The 18,914-nt window shown below is 41.8% G+C and overlaps 1 protein-coding gene across 1 annotated transcript; it reads right to left on the minus strand.

The window, feature by feature from the left end:
• Positions 1 to 1,092: 1,092 nt before the first annotated feature.
• MS4A1 (membrane spanning 4-domains A1) lies at positions 1,093 to 14,351 on the minus strand. The gene is made up of 7 exons (XM_066360400.1): positions 14,218 to 14,351; positions 8,771 to 8,945; positions 7,768 to 7,887; positions 6,608 to 6,664; positions 4,814 to 5,050; positions 3,271 to 3,372; positions 1,093 to 2,346 (listed from the first exon to the last, which is right to left on the minus strand). Exons 2-7 carry the CDS (start codon positions 8,927 to 8,929, stop codon positions 2,119 to 2,121), a joined length of 903 nt encoding a protein of 300 aa, XP_066216497.1. The 5' UTR covers positions 8,930 to 8,945; positions 14,218 to 14,351; the 3' UTR covers positions 1,093 to 2,118.
• Between the last annotated feature and the right edge of the window lie 4,563 nt (positions 14,352 to 18,914).

The following is an 18,914-nucleotide window of genomic DNA, read 5'->3' on the forward strand; positions in this document are numbered from 1 at the left end:
GGTACTGTTTTTAAATTGTTTTTATTGGAGTGTAATTCACACACCATAAAACCCACCCTTTTAAAATGTTTTTAATATATTTACAGAGTCATGCAACCATCAGAATATTTTAATCACCCCCGAAGGAAACCTGAATTAATTAGTAGTCACTCTTCACTCTCCTTCCCACCCCCACCAGCCTCTGGCAACCACAAGTCTACTTTCTGTTTCTATGAATTTGCCTATGATGGTCATTTTATATAAATAGGACCATATACTTTATGGCATCTTTATCTGGCTTCATGTACTTTTAACATGGTGTTTTCAAGGGTCATCCATGTTATGACATGTGTTAGTTCATCATTCCTTTTGGTGGCTGAATAATTTTTCATTTCATGGGCATACCACACTGTCTTTTTCTGTTCATCAGTTGATATATTTGGGTTTTTCCCCCCACTTTTTGGTTATTATGGATAATACTACTATGAACATTTATATATAATAAAAGATTCTGTGTGATCATGTTCTCAAGTCTCTTGATATATGTATATACCAATGAGTGGGCTACTGGGTCTTGTAGTAACTTACATTTAGCTTTTTGAGGAACTGCCAAACAATTTTTCAAAGCAGCTACACCATCTTACATTACCACTAGCAGTGTATGAGGGTATCTAACACATTGCAGTTTTGTTTTTTGTTTTTATGGTATTTTTGTATTTTTCTGAAGCTGGAAACGGGGAGAGACAGTCAGACTCCCGCATGCGCCCGACTGGGATCCACCCGGCACGCCCACCAGGGGCTACGCTCTGCCCACCAGGGGGCGATGCTCTGCCCCTCGGGGGGGGGGGGTCGCTCTGCCGCGACCAGAGCCACTCTAGCGCCCGGGACAGAGGCCAAGGAGCCATCCCCAGCGCCCGGGCCATCTTTGCTCCAATGGAGCCTCGCTGCGGGAGGGGAAGAGAGAGACAGAGAGGAAGGAGGAGGGGGGTGGAGAAGCAAATGGGCGCTTCTCCTATGTGCCCTGGCCGGGAATCGAACCCGGGTCCTCCACACGCCAGGCCGACGCTCTACCGCTGAGCCAACCGGCCAGGGCCACATTGCAGTTTTGATTTGCATTTCCCTAGTGACTAATGACATTGAGCATCTTTTCATGTGCTTATTGACCATTTGTATATTAGGAGATACAGTATATATAGTCAGTTTTGGCCACTTTTTAAAATTGGCTTGTTTAACTTATTATTGATTTGTAAGCTTTCTTTATACATTCTGGATACAAACCCTTCTCAGATACATAATTTGCAAATATTTTCTCTAGTTCCATGGGTTGTATTTTCACTTTCTTTGTATTGCCCTTTGAAGCAAAAAATTTTAATTTTGATGGTATTCTATTTATTTACTTTGCTTATGTGTTTGGTGTCATACCTAAAACAGTGTTGTCTAAACAATGCAATCCAGAGCCTAGAGTGTGAGTTAGGGAAAACTAAGACAGATAGAGACATGCCTATGGATAAGCTGTACTGTTTATACAAAGGAAAGTTTGGGTGTTGGCCACTTACAGACTCTCTGATAGGGGGTGGGGGCCCTAAGAATGTACCACAGTGTCAGCCCCATAGAAGGACAGATGGAATAAGCTCCTTATTACACCTCATTGTTATGTTTACTTTCCTTAAAACAGTGATGCAAAGGGGACTCCATCAGAAATGTAGATGTGGAAGGAATTAGAAATAGCTCAGGAATGGCATGGAGCAATCATTTATCTTTCTCATTAGGCATAGTCTCCCTATTGATAAAAAAAGAAAGGAAAAAAACAAAAAGTAAAGAAAAACCTATTGTTGCTACTACTATGGCGTAACCAAGGAAAGGCTAGTGAGAAATCAAATTCTGCGTTTTTTCTTTCTTTCTTTTTTAATGTAAGAAATCTGGTCCAAAACAATCTGCTACAATAGCTACAATAGCTACCTACATTCTCTGAATGAGAGAGAGAGAGGGAGCTGTGGTTACTACATACAAAGACCAGAGAGAGACATGGAGGATACTTGCAGAGTGCTTCAAGAAATGGGGGGAAATGTGCCTCTTGTGAGCTATGAACGAACACTAATGCTTAGAAAAGAAAAAGAAAAGAAAACAAAAAAAAATAGTTTAGAGGACATTATCATTCTCTATTGGTGAGGATTCCTGGTCTTGGGGAGGTTCTGGAAAGTTTATTTCTGCTTCTGCTTTTTCTTCTTCTTCTTCTTCTAGGACTGGAATAATTTCAATGTCTTCTTCATTCTTTGGTTGACTAGATACTTCAGTCAACTCTATCACTTCTTCCTTTATTTCAACTGCCTGTTCTTTTTTCTCTTCAGCTGACAGGAGAACTACAGTCTAGAATACAAAATTAAACAAACTTTTCTTGACTTTTATCATTGGCACAGTTCCCAACAATCTGAATAGTTCCCAACAATATGGAGAGTTCCCAACAATATGGATAGTTATCAAATACCTCCTCATTTTTACGCTATTTATTTTCTATCCTGTGTGCTTCCAAGTGCCAGGGTTGATTTCCTAGGGGCTCAGAGTTTTATCAAATCACTTATCAAGACTCATCCTTAGGACCAGCAGTTTTTGCCACTTTTCCTTGGATGATTACACAATATTGGGAAAGAACACTGCCATAATAGAGGAATTTAGATTTTCACCCTCTGACTTGCCTTTATTGGAAATAATTTTGGAAAAATCATTTCCTGTCTCCAATCCTACTTTTCTCATCTGCAAAATGAAGGAATTAATGATGATTCCTAAATTCTGTTCTAAATCTGACATTCTATGACTCTGAAGCAGTTGATAATAGATATTGCTATCTCCCAGATGTGGAGCTTCTTTGAACCTATTGTTTTGGAAGACTGATTAGATGAAAAGGTGGTGTGTGAGGGTGTGTGCAGGGACAGTGGTCATGGAGAAAGGGGAAGTGTGATAAATAAAGTGAAAGAGCTAATGGCTTTATCAGCCTTCAACTTTCAGCCATTTGATTTTTTTACACATTACGTGCTAAGTCAGGCTGGATGCCTGACGTCGAGCAGAAGTCAAGGTTAGTGAGAGGGTACACACATTACAGAACTGCATCCTCTGTCTAACCTTTAGACTTACTTGAAATTTCAAGACATTTCCTCTCACAGTTGACATTTTCTGCTTTCTAGAAATATGCCAAAGCCATTTTTCATGAAGCTTCTGGGCTCAAAGTTTCATTGGATTACATTCTCCATAAAGGATCCCTGTTTGGTAAGATGTGACTCTCCTAGGACTACTTACAGCTTTGGGTCTGGAGCACAGTTTTTTCCAGTCATTCTCAACCGTGCCAGCTGTCACAAGTTTCTGGAAGATGGTAAATATCAGCATCACAGCGAAAAGGCTCTAAAGAACAGTAGAAAAATGAAGGTGAAAATGTAATAATAAAATATATAAGAAGATGGTGGGTGCTCGGTAAATGACTGCTATTGAAAATTCAATGATTAGAAGATCAATTCTTTAGGTGAGTAGTGACTCAGTGCAAGAACTAGTCGTACCTTTATAACCTTAACCCTCAACACAGCTCCTGGCACACAATAGCTACCGCACATTGCTGATAGAAAGTAGGAGAGCAATAATTAGTTAAAGAATCAATTCTGGGTAGGAAAAAATAATTACTGAATCCTAAATTAAATTGTATCCAGCTTTATTTAGTTGGTATCACACCAAGGAAACCTCTTGACACTTGGGAAAAGCATTTTTCCCCTTCAAACTCTAATAAAAAACTCCTTGGGGTGAAAGATATTCATAACAACTTAGGTAGTTCTTGATGTTTCCCTTAATCAGTAATAATAATAATAATAAATATTAATGCCATTAATAATAATATTATTGTTAATGTTAAAGCAAAGACATATAGTTCTTTATATATACTAGTGTTGGGCAGATAAAATATATTATGCTCACTTTGTTAAAGATGGCGCTGCCCACGTGGAAGCCCTCGCCCAGGTGATATTAATGTGTGTTGGGGGTGGGCGGTGGGCAGGCAGGATCCTTATAGCCTGGGGCTTGGTTTTAGGACTAAGCCTTTCTCACCCTTTTTGATGTGGGGTAGACTTTGTATCAGAGACTTGCCTATTTTATATATTGGATTAAAGGTTTTGATTTCTGCACTATAAAGTGCAGCAGATCAGGAGCTTGCTCTCTCAGTTCCTGAGATTAGCATTAGAGCAGAGAGCAGGTTGGAGAGCACAGTAAGGCCACGTGGAGGAGAGGAGAGGCAGCCAAGATGGTGGAGTACTGAAAGAGAAGCCAGTTAGTGCAGAGTTTGTGTAGAGAGAAGGAGATGGGGAACAAAGGAGAATGAGGCTAGTGAGCTAGAAACCTTTAATTCTAGGAAACTCGGATAAGTCAGTAGCTTTGGGAGTGCTGAATAGTGGGTTTTGGAGCCCAGTGTGTGTTTTTACTTGTCTGCCGGGTGCAAGCTAGGATTAAAGATAATGGTCCACCAGCTCATGGCTCTGTTGTTTCATTACCATCTGTCTGAATCCAATGCGAACCTGCACGGGCCAGGCGGCTGTGATGGTGGCCGTGGCTACTGGCTTCACAACTAGACACTGATCTAAATGCTTTGCATATATTAACTCATTCCTCACAACTGCCCTATGAGAGAAATACTGTTACCTTCCCCATTTTATAATTAAAATTGAGACAGAATGTGGTTAATATTTTTGCCCAAAGCCATGAGGCAATAAGTATCCAATGCAGACATTCTGGATCTAGAATTAATGCTCATAATAAAAATGCCACACTTCCTCTCTGATAAGAAATTACATCTCACACTTACCAAGAACATAGATCGAATTCTGTAACAATATTGTATATATGAAGCATTCTTCTCAGAGGGGTTAGCTGGTTCACAGTTGTGTATGTTAATGTATGGCACAGAAGCTTTAATAAAGCTCAGACTCTCCATTTTAAAAAAATGGGAAATTGTAATATTAAATATATCCATGATCAAAAGAATGATTCCAGAAATGGCAGCAAAGAGGCTCACGGAGTTCATTATCATTTTTCCTTTGACCTGAAATGGAGACACAAAGAATAATTAATGGGGTTTGATTTCCATTCGGAGAATTCAATCTGGCAAGGAATTCCACGTCTTATTTCTCTGGTTCACAGAGGTGCTATACCTAAATCATCCTATACCACACCTGTCTCAGCTGTTTTCACTGTGTCACAGTCAAATCAAAGCTTTCACCCCTCAGCCTTGTTCCTTTCCCAGTCTCCCCCATCTCATTGTATGCCATCACCATCCAATTGGTTTATCAAGAAAAAATTGTAGGAGCAATCCTTAATTCTCGTACTTCTACTCTACTTCTTGTTACTGTCATTGTCACTATCCTGGTAGACATATCATAAATATCTCTTGGTTAAATGAAGATGAATAGTATTCAGACCATATCTGCCTGTGGGAGAAGATAGCGGGGAGAGAGAGAAGGAGGCCCTTCCATCTCAGGGAAGTGGATGGTACTGAGAGTGTTTGTAGAAAAAGAGCACACAGAACCCTCTAGGTCTGGCCCATCGGGTGGAAACCAACAACAGCAAGAATAACAACACTCCCTACTGACATTGGTTGCAATCAGCCCCAGGCAGCCATCTTTCAAAATGCCATTAGGGCAGATGCCTCTGGTAGCATGGATTAGGAGGCTGTTAGAGGGTGTGTTCTACCTTGCAAGGACATAAAAGGTCAGAACAGAAAAAATAATGACAAGTAACATAATGATCTGAGATTATTGATAATTACTTTAAGAAGCACATATTTCACTCCTGACTATAGCACTTACAGAGCACAAGGCAGTAGGGTGGACTGTATTTGGAGAATAAAACAACATGATCTTCATAAACAGTTTTCCCCCCAAAACTGAGTTTGTCTCACCACCTCTAGAGAGGAACATCTCAACTCATGCAGTCCCTCACTGACTGTGGAAGTGACATAAGTTAGTAATAGCTTAGTAGATGTAAAAAAGTTGGGGGAAGAAACCTACTAGTGACCTCCTGACCTGTACAATGTGAGGAGCTCTTCCTGGTGTAAATGCATCCCCATGAGCAAAACCACTCTGTAGCTCTTTACAGCTCCTGAAGCACTTTCGTGCATACTATTCCATTTCATCCTAATGACAATTTCATGCAGTAGCAAGGACTATTATCTCCATTTTACAGGTGGAAACTCAGAGGTACATGGAGGTAAACTGAGCTCAAAGTTACAGCTCATTGTTAACTAAGACTTGAGTCAATCACAGCACTGATTAGACAATTGTCCTAAATGGTGACCTGAGAAAAACAACACAGCTTTTAAAGAGATCTGTTAATGTCACACAGCATGTTCCAGTCATAAGATCATAAATGTGACCTTTATCCATCCGCCTTTAATTCTGTTTCCATGGATGCATTTTTAAGTGGATCTCACTTCCAAATTTTTTGTAAATAAAATCACAGCATGGTAGAAGATCTTTTGTGTTTTCGTGTTGAGAAAACTCAATGCTACTGTGATTCCAATGGCTTTTAAAGGTCTTTGTTTTCAACTGAGAAATTAGATATTTCTCTGACATATAGGAGAGAAGAACATACGATTACTTGCCAAATTCTTCCTGGAGTTTGTGTCTGCTGCTGCCAGGAGTGATCCTGAAATGATGTACTGTAAGAAGAGAGGCAGTGGGTGGAAAAGGGTGTAGGAGATGGGAGGATTGGTGGGAGGAGGGAGGCAGAGAAGAAGATTATTTTTTAACATTGAGAACTGGTTGTAAAAAAAAGCTACCCACACTTAACCACTTTCACTAAACTACCCAGCCACTTTTATCAAATTCATTTATTCTTTAGTGGTCATATTTCTCCTTTATTCAAGCAGAATTCATATTTCCATGTCAATTAATAGTCACACTGTGAATTTAAGTTTTATTTTAGTTTTTCTGTCTTTCAAGAAAAATTTGTAGACTCGCTCTTGGTAGTTCACAATGATTTCCATGACTGAGGCCTGTGAGGAATGGATCATGTAGGAAATACTTGGCCTGGATGTCATAGACATCCCATGAACACATTGGCTGCTACAGGAAGTGATGGTAATTATTTCTCGTTTTTCTTTTCTACTGTTCAAGTTATAAACTAGAGAAAATTCTTGTTCTTATCAATTTCTTCTTGTTCTGAAAATCTCAATCCTAGACCCATCTTTATCATAGAAACTGCAAAAATATACTGGTGATATAAGCACCACTGCCCCATACCAGACACAGACAGATTTACAAGCTTGGAAAGCACATACGCAAAAGAGCTGTAGGAACGGCTGTTCAATTGATAAGCAACAGGAGGTTTATTTGGGATGAGACTAATTTCACCACATGTAATAGTAACTAAACAGGATTGTAGAGAAGAAGGAGCCATTGGAAGTGGGATGTCCCTACCCCTTTTTGCTTTCTGAAGCACCATGCTATATAGTCCAAATGTCTAGTGCTCTTCTCCCTGCCAAGTGGACTTTGGAGAGATCATGCTTTGAACAATCTTCCTTCCATGTGTAGATTCATGAAGGGCATCTTTCTCCGGCTTCACATAAAGCATGCCGACTAACTCCCAACCATGGCATTCATACTCAACTTAGTCAACTCTCTTTCCATTCAATTACTTTAACCAGACAACCTATTTCCTCCGCAACTTTCCTCAACACAGAAATAATCTGGTATATTCCCATGGAACTTTTAAACACTTCTGTCTGCCTCACTCCCTAAATGGTTATGAAGTTTTACTCACCATAATGCCTCCCCAGAGAGGGTACCACACAGTAACACAGATGGGTGCATAGACCTCCACCTGGATCATCAGGAGGCTGCCCAGGGCAATGTGGAAGAGCCCATTCATAATCTGGACAGCCTGGGGAAAAAATAAGCACACTCATGGGTGAACTGAAATTATCTTCAAGTTAAAAAGCAAAGGTAAGTCTGGAAGCCCTGGATTTGGGCCTGTGTAACGTGCCCAAAGGAAATGGTGAAGACACCAAGACATTTGTCTTGTTCAGATACATTTTCTCTACTACCTGGTGTTGGAGACCGAAAAATAAACAGGGTATTTTGCAGTTTGGATATTTTAGGGACAGGGGTGCTGGGAGCTGGCTGTGGGCTGGCAGTCTGCCCAACCCCCCACCTCACCTGCCTAAGTAAGTTAACAAAGGGCTGTGCTTCATTACTCGACCTGCCTGCCCATGTTCCCCAGAAGAAACTGGAAGCTAGTTACTTCTTTGTTTAAAGTGAGATTGACTAGTATGGTGGGAGTTGTCTGTGACTTGCCTTGGAAACTTAATTGAATTGCTAATGGCCCATGTTACCCAGGAATAAAGACGGATGTCTTTCTGGGGGCAGCCATGTTTCTGCAGCAGAACAGTAGTGACTGTTGGCAAGCCATGGCATTCTCCTGAACCCATTCTATGTATCTATATCTTTAAGTCTCTGTTTATCTTTAGTTCAGTTTCGTACCATTTCCCACTCGAGACCCTGGAATAGACTCGTCGCGCGGGACGCAGCAACCTGGGGCATTTCCACAGCAGATATGCCTAGGATGCTGGTGATGAACTGGGATGGGAGAACTTCACATGTGGAAGCCTCAACATCCAAAGGGGATATAAGAACACGGTGATAACTTCCCTGTAAAGCCCTGATTTGACCCACTGTTTCAGACATAAAGAACACCTCAGGTTGGATCAGATACCTTCAAGTTGGATTGCTTCTGTAGGGCATGGAAAGGGGGGCAACTGACTCACCCCCAAAGCCTTAGATTCCCTCATGAAAAAGCTTTGTGTGGGGCCCACCACAGGAGACAGCTTCCTGGGAATGTTTTTTTGCACAGGTTGCATGACCATAGGGCCTTTCATCAGATCTGCTGGGAAAGCTCCACTCATTGAATTTCTGGGTGTCGTCATTTCACCCTCAAAACTCCTAAAAATAAAACAAATAATGAGAAGAGAAAGAACAGGGTTCAATAGTCTTTTATCCTATGTCATTCAGCCTGAATATATATATGTATTTTTCTGAGATGAGAAGCGGGGAGGCAGAGAGACAGACTCGCACATGCGCCCAACCGGGATCCACCAGAAAAGCCCACCAGGGGGCGATGTTATGCCCATCTGGGGCATTGCTTCTTTGCAACTGGAGCCATTCTAGCGTCTGAGACAGAGGTCATGGAATCATCCTCAGCACCTGGGCCAACTTTGCTCCAATGAAGCCTTGGCTGCAGGAGGGGAAGAGAGAGAGAGAGAAAGGAGAGGAGAAAGGTAGAAAAACAGATGGGCGCTTCTCCTGTGTGCCCTGGCTGGGAATCAAACCCAGGACTTCCACATGCCAGGCCAATGTTCTACCACTGAGCCAACCAGCCAGGGCCTGAATTTTTTTTTTCTGTATTCTTTCCATGGGTGTCATTCAGGGTAGACACAGCCTCTTCCTTGCAACTTTAGATCTGAGACATGTTCTACCACTGAGCCAACCAGCCAGGGCCTGAATTTTTTTTTTTCTGTATTCTTTCCATGGGTGTCATTCAGGGTAGACACAGCCTCTTCCTTGCAACTTTAGATCTGAGACAAGGCTTACTGCTATGTTCCAAGACAGCATCCAAGGGGTCATCTCAGGCAAGGACAGTATTCCTGACAACTATGTTTGGGGCATATTTCTCTATGAGAAACACCATGTTCGAAGATCTGCATGTCCTATTTGTCTCTCATCCCTGGTTGCTTTTCTTATGCTTTAGTATTGGAAAATGTATTTTGCATTGACTTCACCTTGTCCCTTTACTTAACTGTTTTGGTCCATTGGAATGGACCAGAGACATCATAATAGAGTATGATGATGACTGTCCTTCGAATCAGGAGGGGTTGACTTCAGTCTGCCCTCTACCACTGACTCTGTGACCTTGAGCTATCACTTCAAAGAGGCTCTCTAGAGTTGCTCATAAGACCATGGCCTCCTGACTCAGATTGCTTTGGTTTAAATCATGATTCTTCTATTTGTTGCAAAACTTGGCGCAAGATTTTTTTTTTAAGTCTCTGGGCCTCAAGTTCAACTGTAATGTAGGAACAATGATAATTCTTGTTTCATAGGGTTGCTATAAGGCTTACATGGGCTGATGATCTGTGGGAGCCTGGTGTCTTTTCACTCAAGTGTAGCTCAAATGTCAGGTCCTCAGAGAAACCTTCCCTGAGGCTTTATCCACGAGGCATCTTCCTGATTACTTGCTCCTGCAACAGCCCATTGTAGTTGCTGCATAGCACTTATCCCTGTGGGAAATTACTTTGATTGTTTCCTTGCTTGTTTATGGTCTGAATCTCATCAAAGCAGAGACTTTGTTCTTCCTTGTCCAGTATCTTAGCAGTTTCTTAGTAAATATGATTGAAAAATAAATGTATATAAAGTACCCATGTCTGTAAGAGTACTAGCTGTTCTTGTTTTTAATATTATTACCTTTATGAGCATTAGTTTCTACTGTTTATATATGAAAAATGAGCATAATACCCCTCTCACAGACATTTGTGAGAAATAAGTTAACCTCTCCTTCAAATAGTTGGGTAACTATAAATCTATTGAAAACAGAATCTCTGTCTGGCCTAAAGGGAAGAGAGGAGGCTTTGACTGGGTGCTTTGCACTTGACTTTGCCTGATCTCTAGATTATCAGATGTCATGTCATGTGGCCTTGGGGATCTGCTTTGTACCACAAACCACCTCACAAGACCCCCACCCAAAAGGAATATATTAATGTAGCCCTCTAGGGAGTTTACAGACTGATTCTGGTCACCAGGCAGGATTTTTAGAACTAGTCAGGGGAACATCAGAAACCATTCTGTTCATTTGAGAAATGAGGAAACTGCAGCCCAGGGGTGAAGTGTGCCTTGTTAAAGACCTTAGTGGCAGAGCCAAGCTGGAAGGCAGTCACCATGATTCTGAGGTTGGTGCTTCTGCTGCACCACAGGCTAGACCACTTAGAGTTGTTCATTGAGCACCTATTATGCACCAAGAATAGAGTATATGCATCTAGTTTCAACTCTCCCAACTCCTTCCTTACTAAGAGGGCATTTCCTCTTTTTTGCAGGCATGGAAAAGGAGGCTCAGGTTAATTTTCCCAAGGCAAGTGTGGAATGAGCTGGGAGCCATCACACTCCTCCCCAGAGGGCTCATTTTAGTGAGGATGACTTAAAGAACAGAGGTTAGCAATTATTTAAATGATTGAACTATGTTGTTTTTAATTTTTCCATATTTTTCAATTGCGTAATGCTGTCTGTATTAGCAGTGAGATAAAACATTTATGTAAGCAAGTTCTACTCGGACTGTGTCTATAGTAGTTAATGGCAGTCATGACCATTGGGGGAATTTTTTCGCTGTTGAATTGATGTCTCGTGAAAATTTCTACAAAGCCTTCAAAAAATATTACTACAAAATGGTGGTTTATAAACACAAACATACTTGTTTCTATATGCTACTTCATTTTTTATGCGAATAATCTCTCTAAAATATATTTATTTTTTTATGGCAAGTAATGAAAAGTTTCATTCTATGGGATTATATAAAACTAGGCTACATACTCCTAAGGATATTGTAGATTCCTGAAGCTTTGCCCTATTAAAAAAAAAATGTTTACAATTACTAGAACAATGTCCTCACAGTTATGTCCAAAGAATACTTAGTACTCTAGTCAGGGTTACTGAACACATTGATCAAAATGTGGCAAAAGTAGGATCTTATTTTCAATAAGCTATATGAAAATGAGGACTCAGTTTACCAGAAATGGCCCTATTTTATGACAGCAACTTCTGCAAATTTCCTTTGCTTTTTAAAAAGCACCACTGTTACTGTCCATCCGCTGAAGAAGAGCTCACAGCCTTCATGGGTTTTGGTTTGAGTTATGACTTTTAGGTCCAATAATTCCATCATTCACTGAGAAGTTTAAAGCTTTTGTTACCTCAACTTCCCCCTTAGTTACCTCAACTTCCTCCTTTGCCACTCAAAATAGTTTTGCATTTTGATCCTTTCTGGCCTCCTGCGTCCTTATCTCTGAGGAACAATGACCTTGCTTCCGTTCCCTCAGCCAGTCAGTCATCTCAACCCGTCTCCTTCCACCAAGATGTAGTCCTTCAAAGAAGTCGGACGTTGCAACATCAATCTCACTGTGAGGCAGTGTACCGGGAGCTAGTCCCAGTCCTACTATTGCTTGCTACTTTTGTGATCTCTCTATTCAAAATATTGTTTCGGGAACAATTGAAATACCTTGCAATTTATAAAATAAGTCACATTCGTAGAATAATTATAATCACCAGGCTGTTTTCTTAATGATTCAAATGTGCTGCGGTGTCCCCCAATCCCAAAGCGCCTTCTTTAATCTGGTGGTGTCCCCCGCCAGCGCCCGGTCTCCCCTGTCCTTTATACCCACAGCTTCTCAAAAGCTCATGGTTCCACTCCCACCCTTCACCTGCTCCCCACCCCATTACCCATCACGCTTTGCAGTCAGTTGCACCTCAGCTGAACCTACTCTCTTCAGGGACCGCTGCAGTCACCGGACTTCCCTTTGGGGTCACCCCTCAGGTTGCTTTATTTCTGTTTCTCCTGTCACCCAGGCTTAAAAAGTTGGAGCCTTCTGTCACTCCAGCTTCTTGGTCTCCCACGTTCAACCCATGGCCAGGTCATGCTGCATCGGCCTCTGTCCTGCAGTTTATCCGGCAGATGGAACTTCTTTCCACCTCCAGTGTCACCTCGTGTGTTCAATTCTCATATCCTTTCTTGTTTTAAGCACAAACGTCTTGCTTTTCTGCCTTTGATCTTTCTCTTTTCTAACCCACCTTCCCTCCATCCTTCTGTGATAGAGTTGAGGCAGGATTTAGGGCTCGTTTTGTTAGCCCTTGACCAGACTCCCTAAATTACTACTTAAGGCATACTCTTTCCTGAACTTGAGGTCTTTCCCCATCCATCACTGCCTACGGGGAAGCCCTTCACAGTTCGACTCTACCGGACCTCTTCCGCTCCAGCCCGCTGTTCCCTGCCAGAGCGGGAGCCTCAGGCCTGGACACACCTCCTGCTGTCTCTCCCGAATCCTCTCCATCGTGAAATGCCCCTCCTACCCCTTCGCTTTCAGCCACACCCCCAGGAGACATTCACACCACCCAAGGCTGTTCCTGCTCTCCTCACCTCTGGCAAGGACCTCTCTTTCAAAGCCACAGCTCTTTACACTTCTTGTCCCCAGCTGTTTTCTTTTTACTCATATTGTAACTTCTTGAATGGGGTGTAAATCCCACAAGGAAAATGTCCTACTAAGATTACATAAGAACCCATTTTGTCCATACTATGAGCTCAGTAGACATTAAAATGAGCATTAAACGGAACCACTTCCTCAGAGCAGGTTGACAAAATGCTCAGGACATCGGACAGAAAGGTGATCCGATCAGTGAGATCAAACCATTTGATGGGAAACCGGAAGAGAGCCACATTATATCCTGGTTTCAGAGAACAGTTATGACATGGTTGCGATTCATTTCTGTTCCCCATTAGAACGTCCTCTCATCTCCAGTGCCCATTCTTTACCCTAAGCCCCTGTGATAGATCGGAGGCAGGATATGGGGCTCCTGCTGGTGTCCACCAGCCCCCTCCAGAATGGTTAGCCTGTGAGGCTTAACATTCACATTTAGCACCAATAATTATGTTGAGGAGGAGACCTTAGGAGACAAAGGCTTTTAAAGCAAGAAGGATGGAGTTATTTTCATTATAACCACACTAGTTACTTTCTTGTTCAGCAGGAGGCAACTGGTTGTAAGAGTTTCAGGAATTTAGCTCGACTTTAATCTCCCTAATGCAGCAGGTGTTACCGTTGCTGAAATTTTATAGGGTTTAGTAACGTGGCTTGAAGTTATATGACTTGTATGTGCTCAAGTGCAGGTTTGAGCCCAGCAGGTTGGTGACTGTGCTCTAATCTACATGCTGCAAGCTGCCATTTGGTAGCATGACTCCCAGTCGACTGGCCAGTGTTGGGAGACAGAAAGAGAAAGAGAGCGGTATTAAGAGAGTGGGTGGGCAGCAAGCCTTGATATCACCCCTCCTCAAGTCATGACACTATCAGAAAATCTGGCCCGGAAGCCCTAGAATTAGAGCCGAGAATCTCCAGGCTCTAGAACCATCCTATACCTTATCTGGTATTCCCTGTTCTGGTCATTTAAACAAAGTAAATTGATTCCTTACCTGAGTCTCTGAGGCCTTAGGGCTCAAGGGCTGAGGTGATGCTTGCTGCTGAGTCCACTTGACTGCTAGTCTCTCGAGTACCCAGGGGTGAGTGCGATAGGCTAGCCTGGGGCCTCTGTGAGCTACCAGGTGACAGGAAATCAGTGGCTTCTGCCACCTTGGGCTTTGCCCTAATTACTTTGGTTTAATACCCATGTACCAGAGCTGAAGGACATACAAAAAAGTTTCTGTCCTACCAGGAGGTTTCACTTCTTGCAAAAGGCCTCAGGGGACCGCATGGCGTACTTCACAAGACCTTAATTAGAAGAATTTTTCAGCCACCACCCTGTAAGCAGGTGTGGATCATGGGTCCCCAAGGGCAAGAAGGGCTCTAGAAATTCTGCAAAGATGGGCTGTGAGGACTTTTACCTTTTTACTTCACTTTTAGGACTGAGTGGGTGGGATGGAGGCATCCATGCAGAGAGAATCAAGAATCACTAAGCCTGTGAGTGTCTGCATGTCCGTCCCCAAATATTGTCTCATTGGCCAACACTTAGGGTTCTAGTGGGACCATGTATGTCTTGTGTCGGATTTAGTCAAAATGGCCTGAAAATAGACTCCCGTGCTATAGAACACATCCCCAGAGACTTGGGGCAAGAGTTTCATAATTGGGGATATAAATTGAAATAGCACTTTTATCTGCAAACCCACCTTTACCTCCACCTGTTTAGATGCCTTGTGTCCCCTCTCTTTTCATTCTGGGCTGGAGTTGTGGCCATCAAACTCAGTGCTAGACCAAGTGAGGGAAAGGAGGAAGCTGGCAGCCAGGAGAGAGCCAACATTTGGAAGGTAAAGAAAAGAAAGTTTTGCCCAAGGACACTGCGTCCCCTGGCCCACTATGTACAGTCTTTGCAGTGGTCCCTCCTTATTCATGGTTTCACTTTCTGGGGTGTCAGTTACTCATGGCCAATTGTGGTTTGAAAATATTAAATGGAAAATTTCAGAAGTAAAAAATACAGTAAGTTTTACACTGCACGTCATTCTGAGTAGTGTGATGAAATCCCACGCTGTCCTGCTCTGGCCCACCTGGGATGGGAAGCACCCCTTTGTCCAGCATGTCTACCCTGTAGCTGCTCCTGCTCACTTGCTGCTCAGTAGCCATCAAGCTTATCAGATCAGCGGTGGTGGTACCTCAGCGCTTGCATTCAACTAACCCTTATTGTACTTCATAATGGCCCCAAACCACAAGAGTAGTGATGCTGGCGACCTGGATATGCCGAAAAGAGGTGGTGAAGTGTTATGTATGGTAGGGAAAAACATAATATATACGGGATTCAGTACTATTTGTGGTTCCGGGTCTCTCCTGAGGGGAGGGTCTTAGAATAGATCCCTCATGAATAATGGGGGACTACTGTATGTTCATATGTTGGATTTAAAAATATTTTTAAAATTTCCTTGTTCATTGCTTTATTTCATTAGAGAGCCAAGGCTGTACTTAGGTAACTGCCTAGTCTAAAGGGCTGAAATAAGGCAGTTCAGTTGTTGAATGAGACGTTAATTCATATCTAATCTCTCCACTACTAGGAAGCACCAGCACCCAGAATTACCTGGTGTCAGAAGGTTTGGTTGCAGGGAATTGGCTAGGGAGATTCAGGGTCCCTTAGAGATAAAACTAATATATAATCTATTACAAATACGTTTTAAAGTTAAATCTATTGGGGTGACGTTGGTTAATAAGATTATCTAGGTTTCAGGTGTACAATTCTCTGATACCTCATCTGTAAACTGCATTGTGTGCCCACCACCCAAAGGCAGATCTTCTGTCACCATATATTTGATCCCCTCCCCCTTTGCTCCCCTCCCAACCCCCTGCCCTCTGGCTGCAAATAGAACACGGTTACAAGTAGGAAAGTCCCAATGTTATACTTATAAATAATTAAAACTAAGGAAAATGCAAATTCGAGTACTTACTTAACAGCTTTGTAGTTGAGGGGGTCTTTTTTCTGTCCTGGGGGACTACTTCACATTTTTAGCAGTTAGAAAAGTAACAATAGTTGAATACCTATTTATATTCCAAACGCCGTCCATAGAGCACTATTGTATTGATGCATTGATTCTGTTTTATAGTTGTAAAAACTAAAGTTCAGGAAAAGGGGGAAACTGACCCAAAGTCACAGAGTAAGTGATAAAATGCTATGTTTAGAGAGTAAGAAAAGAGGGGAGGGGCACAAAGAAAACCAGATAGAAGGTGACGCAAGACAATTTGCCTTTGGGTGAGGGGTATGCTACGTAATCAAATGTCAGAATAACCTGGAGATGTTTCCTCTGAACATATGTACCCTGATTTATCAATGTCACTGCATTAAAATTAATAAATTAAATTTTTTTTAAAAAGGTATCATCTGCACTTTAAGATACCAAAATATATGTGACAATGTAAGCCACTGTGACTCTGTAAATGAAGTTTCTAATGAAGAGCTTTATATAGTAAGAGTTGTAGCTGCATTGTAAAATGTAGTAAAATTGCATGAAGAGATCAAAATCACTTTCCATCTATACTCACACATAAAGCCTCCAAAATTTCCCTATGGTTGTCATATATAATAGCCAAAATGAATACAAGATCATCTCATAAAAGATTCATAAAGAATCCAGGATACAGGTTTGTCTTAAAACTTATATAAATGTTATATATTACATATGTACATGTATACATGTGTGTATATATATATGTATATATATGTTATATCATATTAATATTTAAATCTATGAAATAAAACATACTCTGAACTTAATTATTTAAGTTACAAAAAAAAAAAAGAAAGAAAACCTCAATTTTAAATTTAAAAGAAAACCTACCATTTCCTAAGTGACTTTTAATTTCCAGGCACTGATAAAACCAGTTTACATGGTTCATTTAAGGCTCATGCAAACCCATTAAGAACAATTTATTATTGTTCTTATTTTAGTCTAGGAACTTAAAGCTCACACAGATTAAATAATTTGTTCAAGTCAATCAGCTTTGAATCACAAAACTGACATTTCAAATTATATCTGACTTTGAATGTCCTCACGATGAAATGACGGGTTTCTAACCCTTAAGTATGTGTCTCAACCCCACACATCTGAACGTCACTCAGCCACCACCAAAAAAACCATTTTTTATCAGACCCTCAATCCACTGGAAATAAATATTTAAAAGTAAACATTTTTTTTATCAGAACTTCCCTCCCCCATTCCCTGCCTTCAGCTATGCATCTGTGAGCTGATCTCCTATCTCCTTCCAGCTTCCAGCAGAAATGAAAGCCTGGCAGTTTATTTCTTTGAGTATGCCGAGTTTTTTCTATGCCAAAGGAGCAGAGAATGATGGGATTTGGAGTTGAGGATCTTGCTTCAAATTCTGATTCCAAATCACATTCCCTTTGGGGGCTCAGAAAAGTTAAATACTTTGAATTTCAGTTTTCATGTCTGTGACATAAGCCAGTCATACCTTTCCGGGGGCTGTCGTGACAATTAAATGAAGTGACAGAGGTAAGAGCTCTAATGCTGAGCAGGTATTCTATCTTTGGACACAATATAATAATATAAGGCAGCCATTCTCAAACTGTGGTCTGGGAACCTTCTGTAGCCCTTGGGACCTTTTGAGCAGCTCTGTGACCTCAAAACAATTTTCAGAATAATACTAAAACCTGTTTACCCCTGTCCATGAGTTTACAGTGATATTCTCCACAGGCTACAGAAGATGAGATGTCACAATAGGTTAAGCACAGAAGAAATTAAGAAAACCTTCTTGTCTTGCGTTATGTTAGAGAGAAGCAGTGGTTCCCAAATTTTGAAAAATATTGGTGCCAGTCTCTCATTGCTTTGTGATTCTAATGGTGTGTGGTAGGAGGTGGCGCACTGGGGTTTATAAAAGTTTCTCAGGCGATGTGAATGGACAGTAAAGTTAAATAAGGATTTGTTTTTCAGTGGGTATAAAGGTTTTGTTATGAAGATAAGGAAGTTTTATCAGGTATGTATATACTAAGTGTATACAATCTTTTACATATAAACCACAACTCAATAAAGCTAAAAAAAATAAAAAATTAGAGAATGCTACCTAAAAACAGAGATTTGCAAAACCATATATCAGTGCCGCTCTCCACACTAATTTTTTTCTATTTTAAATCATATAGTTATTTCAATAAAAGGTTATTTGGGCCCTGGCTGGTTGGCTCAGCGGTAGAGCGTCGGCCTGGCGTGCGGGGGACCCAGGTTCGATTCCCGGCCAGGGCACATAGGAGAAGCGCCTATTTGCTTCTCCACCACCCCCCTCCTTCCTCTCTGTCTCTCTCTTCCCCTCCCACAGCCAAGGCTCCATTGGAGCAAAGATGGCCCGGGCGCTGGGGATGGCTCCTTAGCCTCTGCCCCAGGCACTAGAGTGGCTCTGGTTGCAGCAGAGCAACCCCCTGGAGGGGCAGAGCATCACCCCCTGGTGGGCAGAGCTTCGCCCCTGGTGGGCGTGCCGGGTGGATCCCGGTCGGGCGCATGCGGGAGTCTGTCTGACTGTCTCTCCCCGTTTCCAGCTTCAAAAAAAGAAAAAAAGGTTATTTGGGGTAATGTGTAACGAGTCCGCAATAGTTTCTGAGAGCATAAAAGGGCTTTCAAGACCAAAGGTTTCAGAGACGCTGGCATGTTGGTATAAGAGTGAAGACGGTGGGCCCTGCAGCCACATTGCC

Source organism: Saccopteryx leptura, chromosome 1 (assembly GCF_036850995.1).
Source record: "Saccopteryx leptura isolate mSacLep1 chromosome 1, mSacLep1_pri_phased_curated, whole genome shotgun sequence".
NCBI classification, from domain to species: Eukaryota; Metazoa; Chordata; class Mammalia; order Chiroptera; family Emballonuridae; genus Saccopteryx; species Saccopteryx leptura.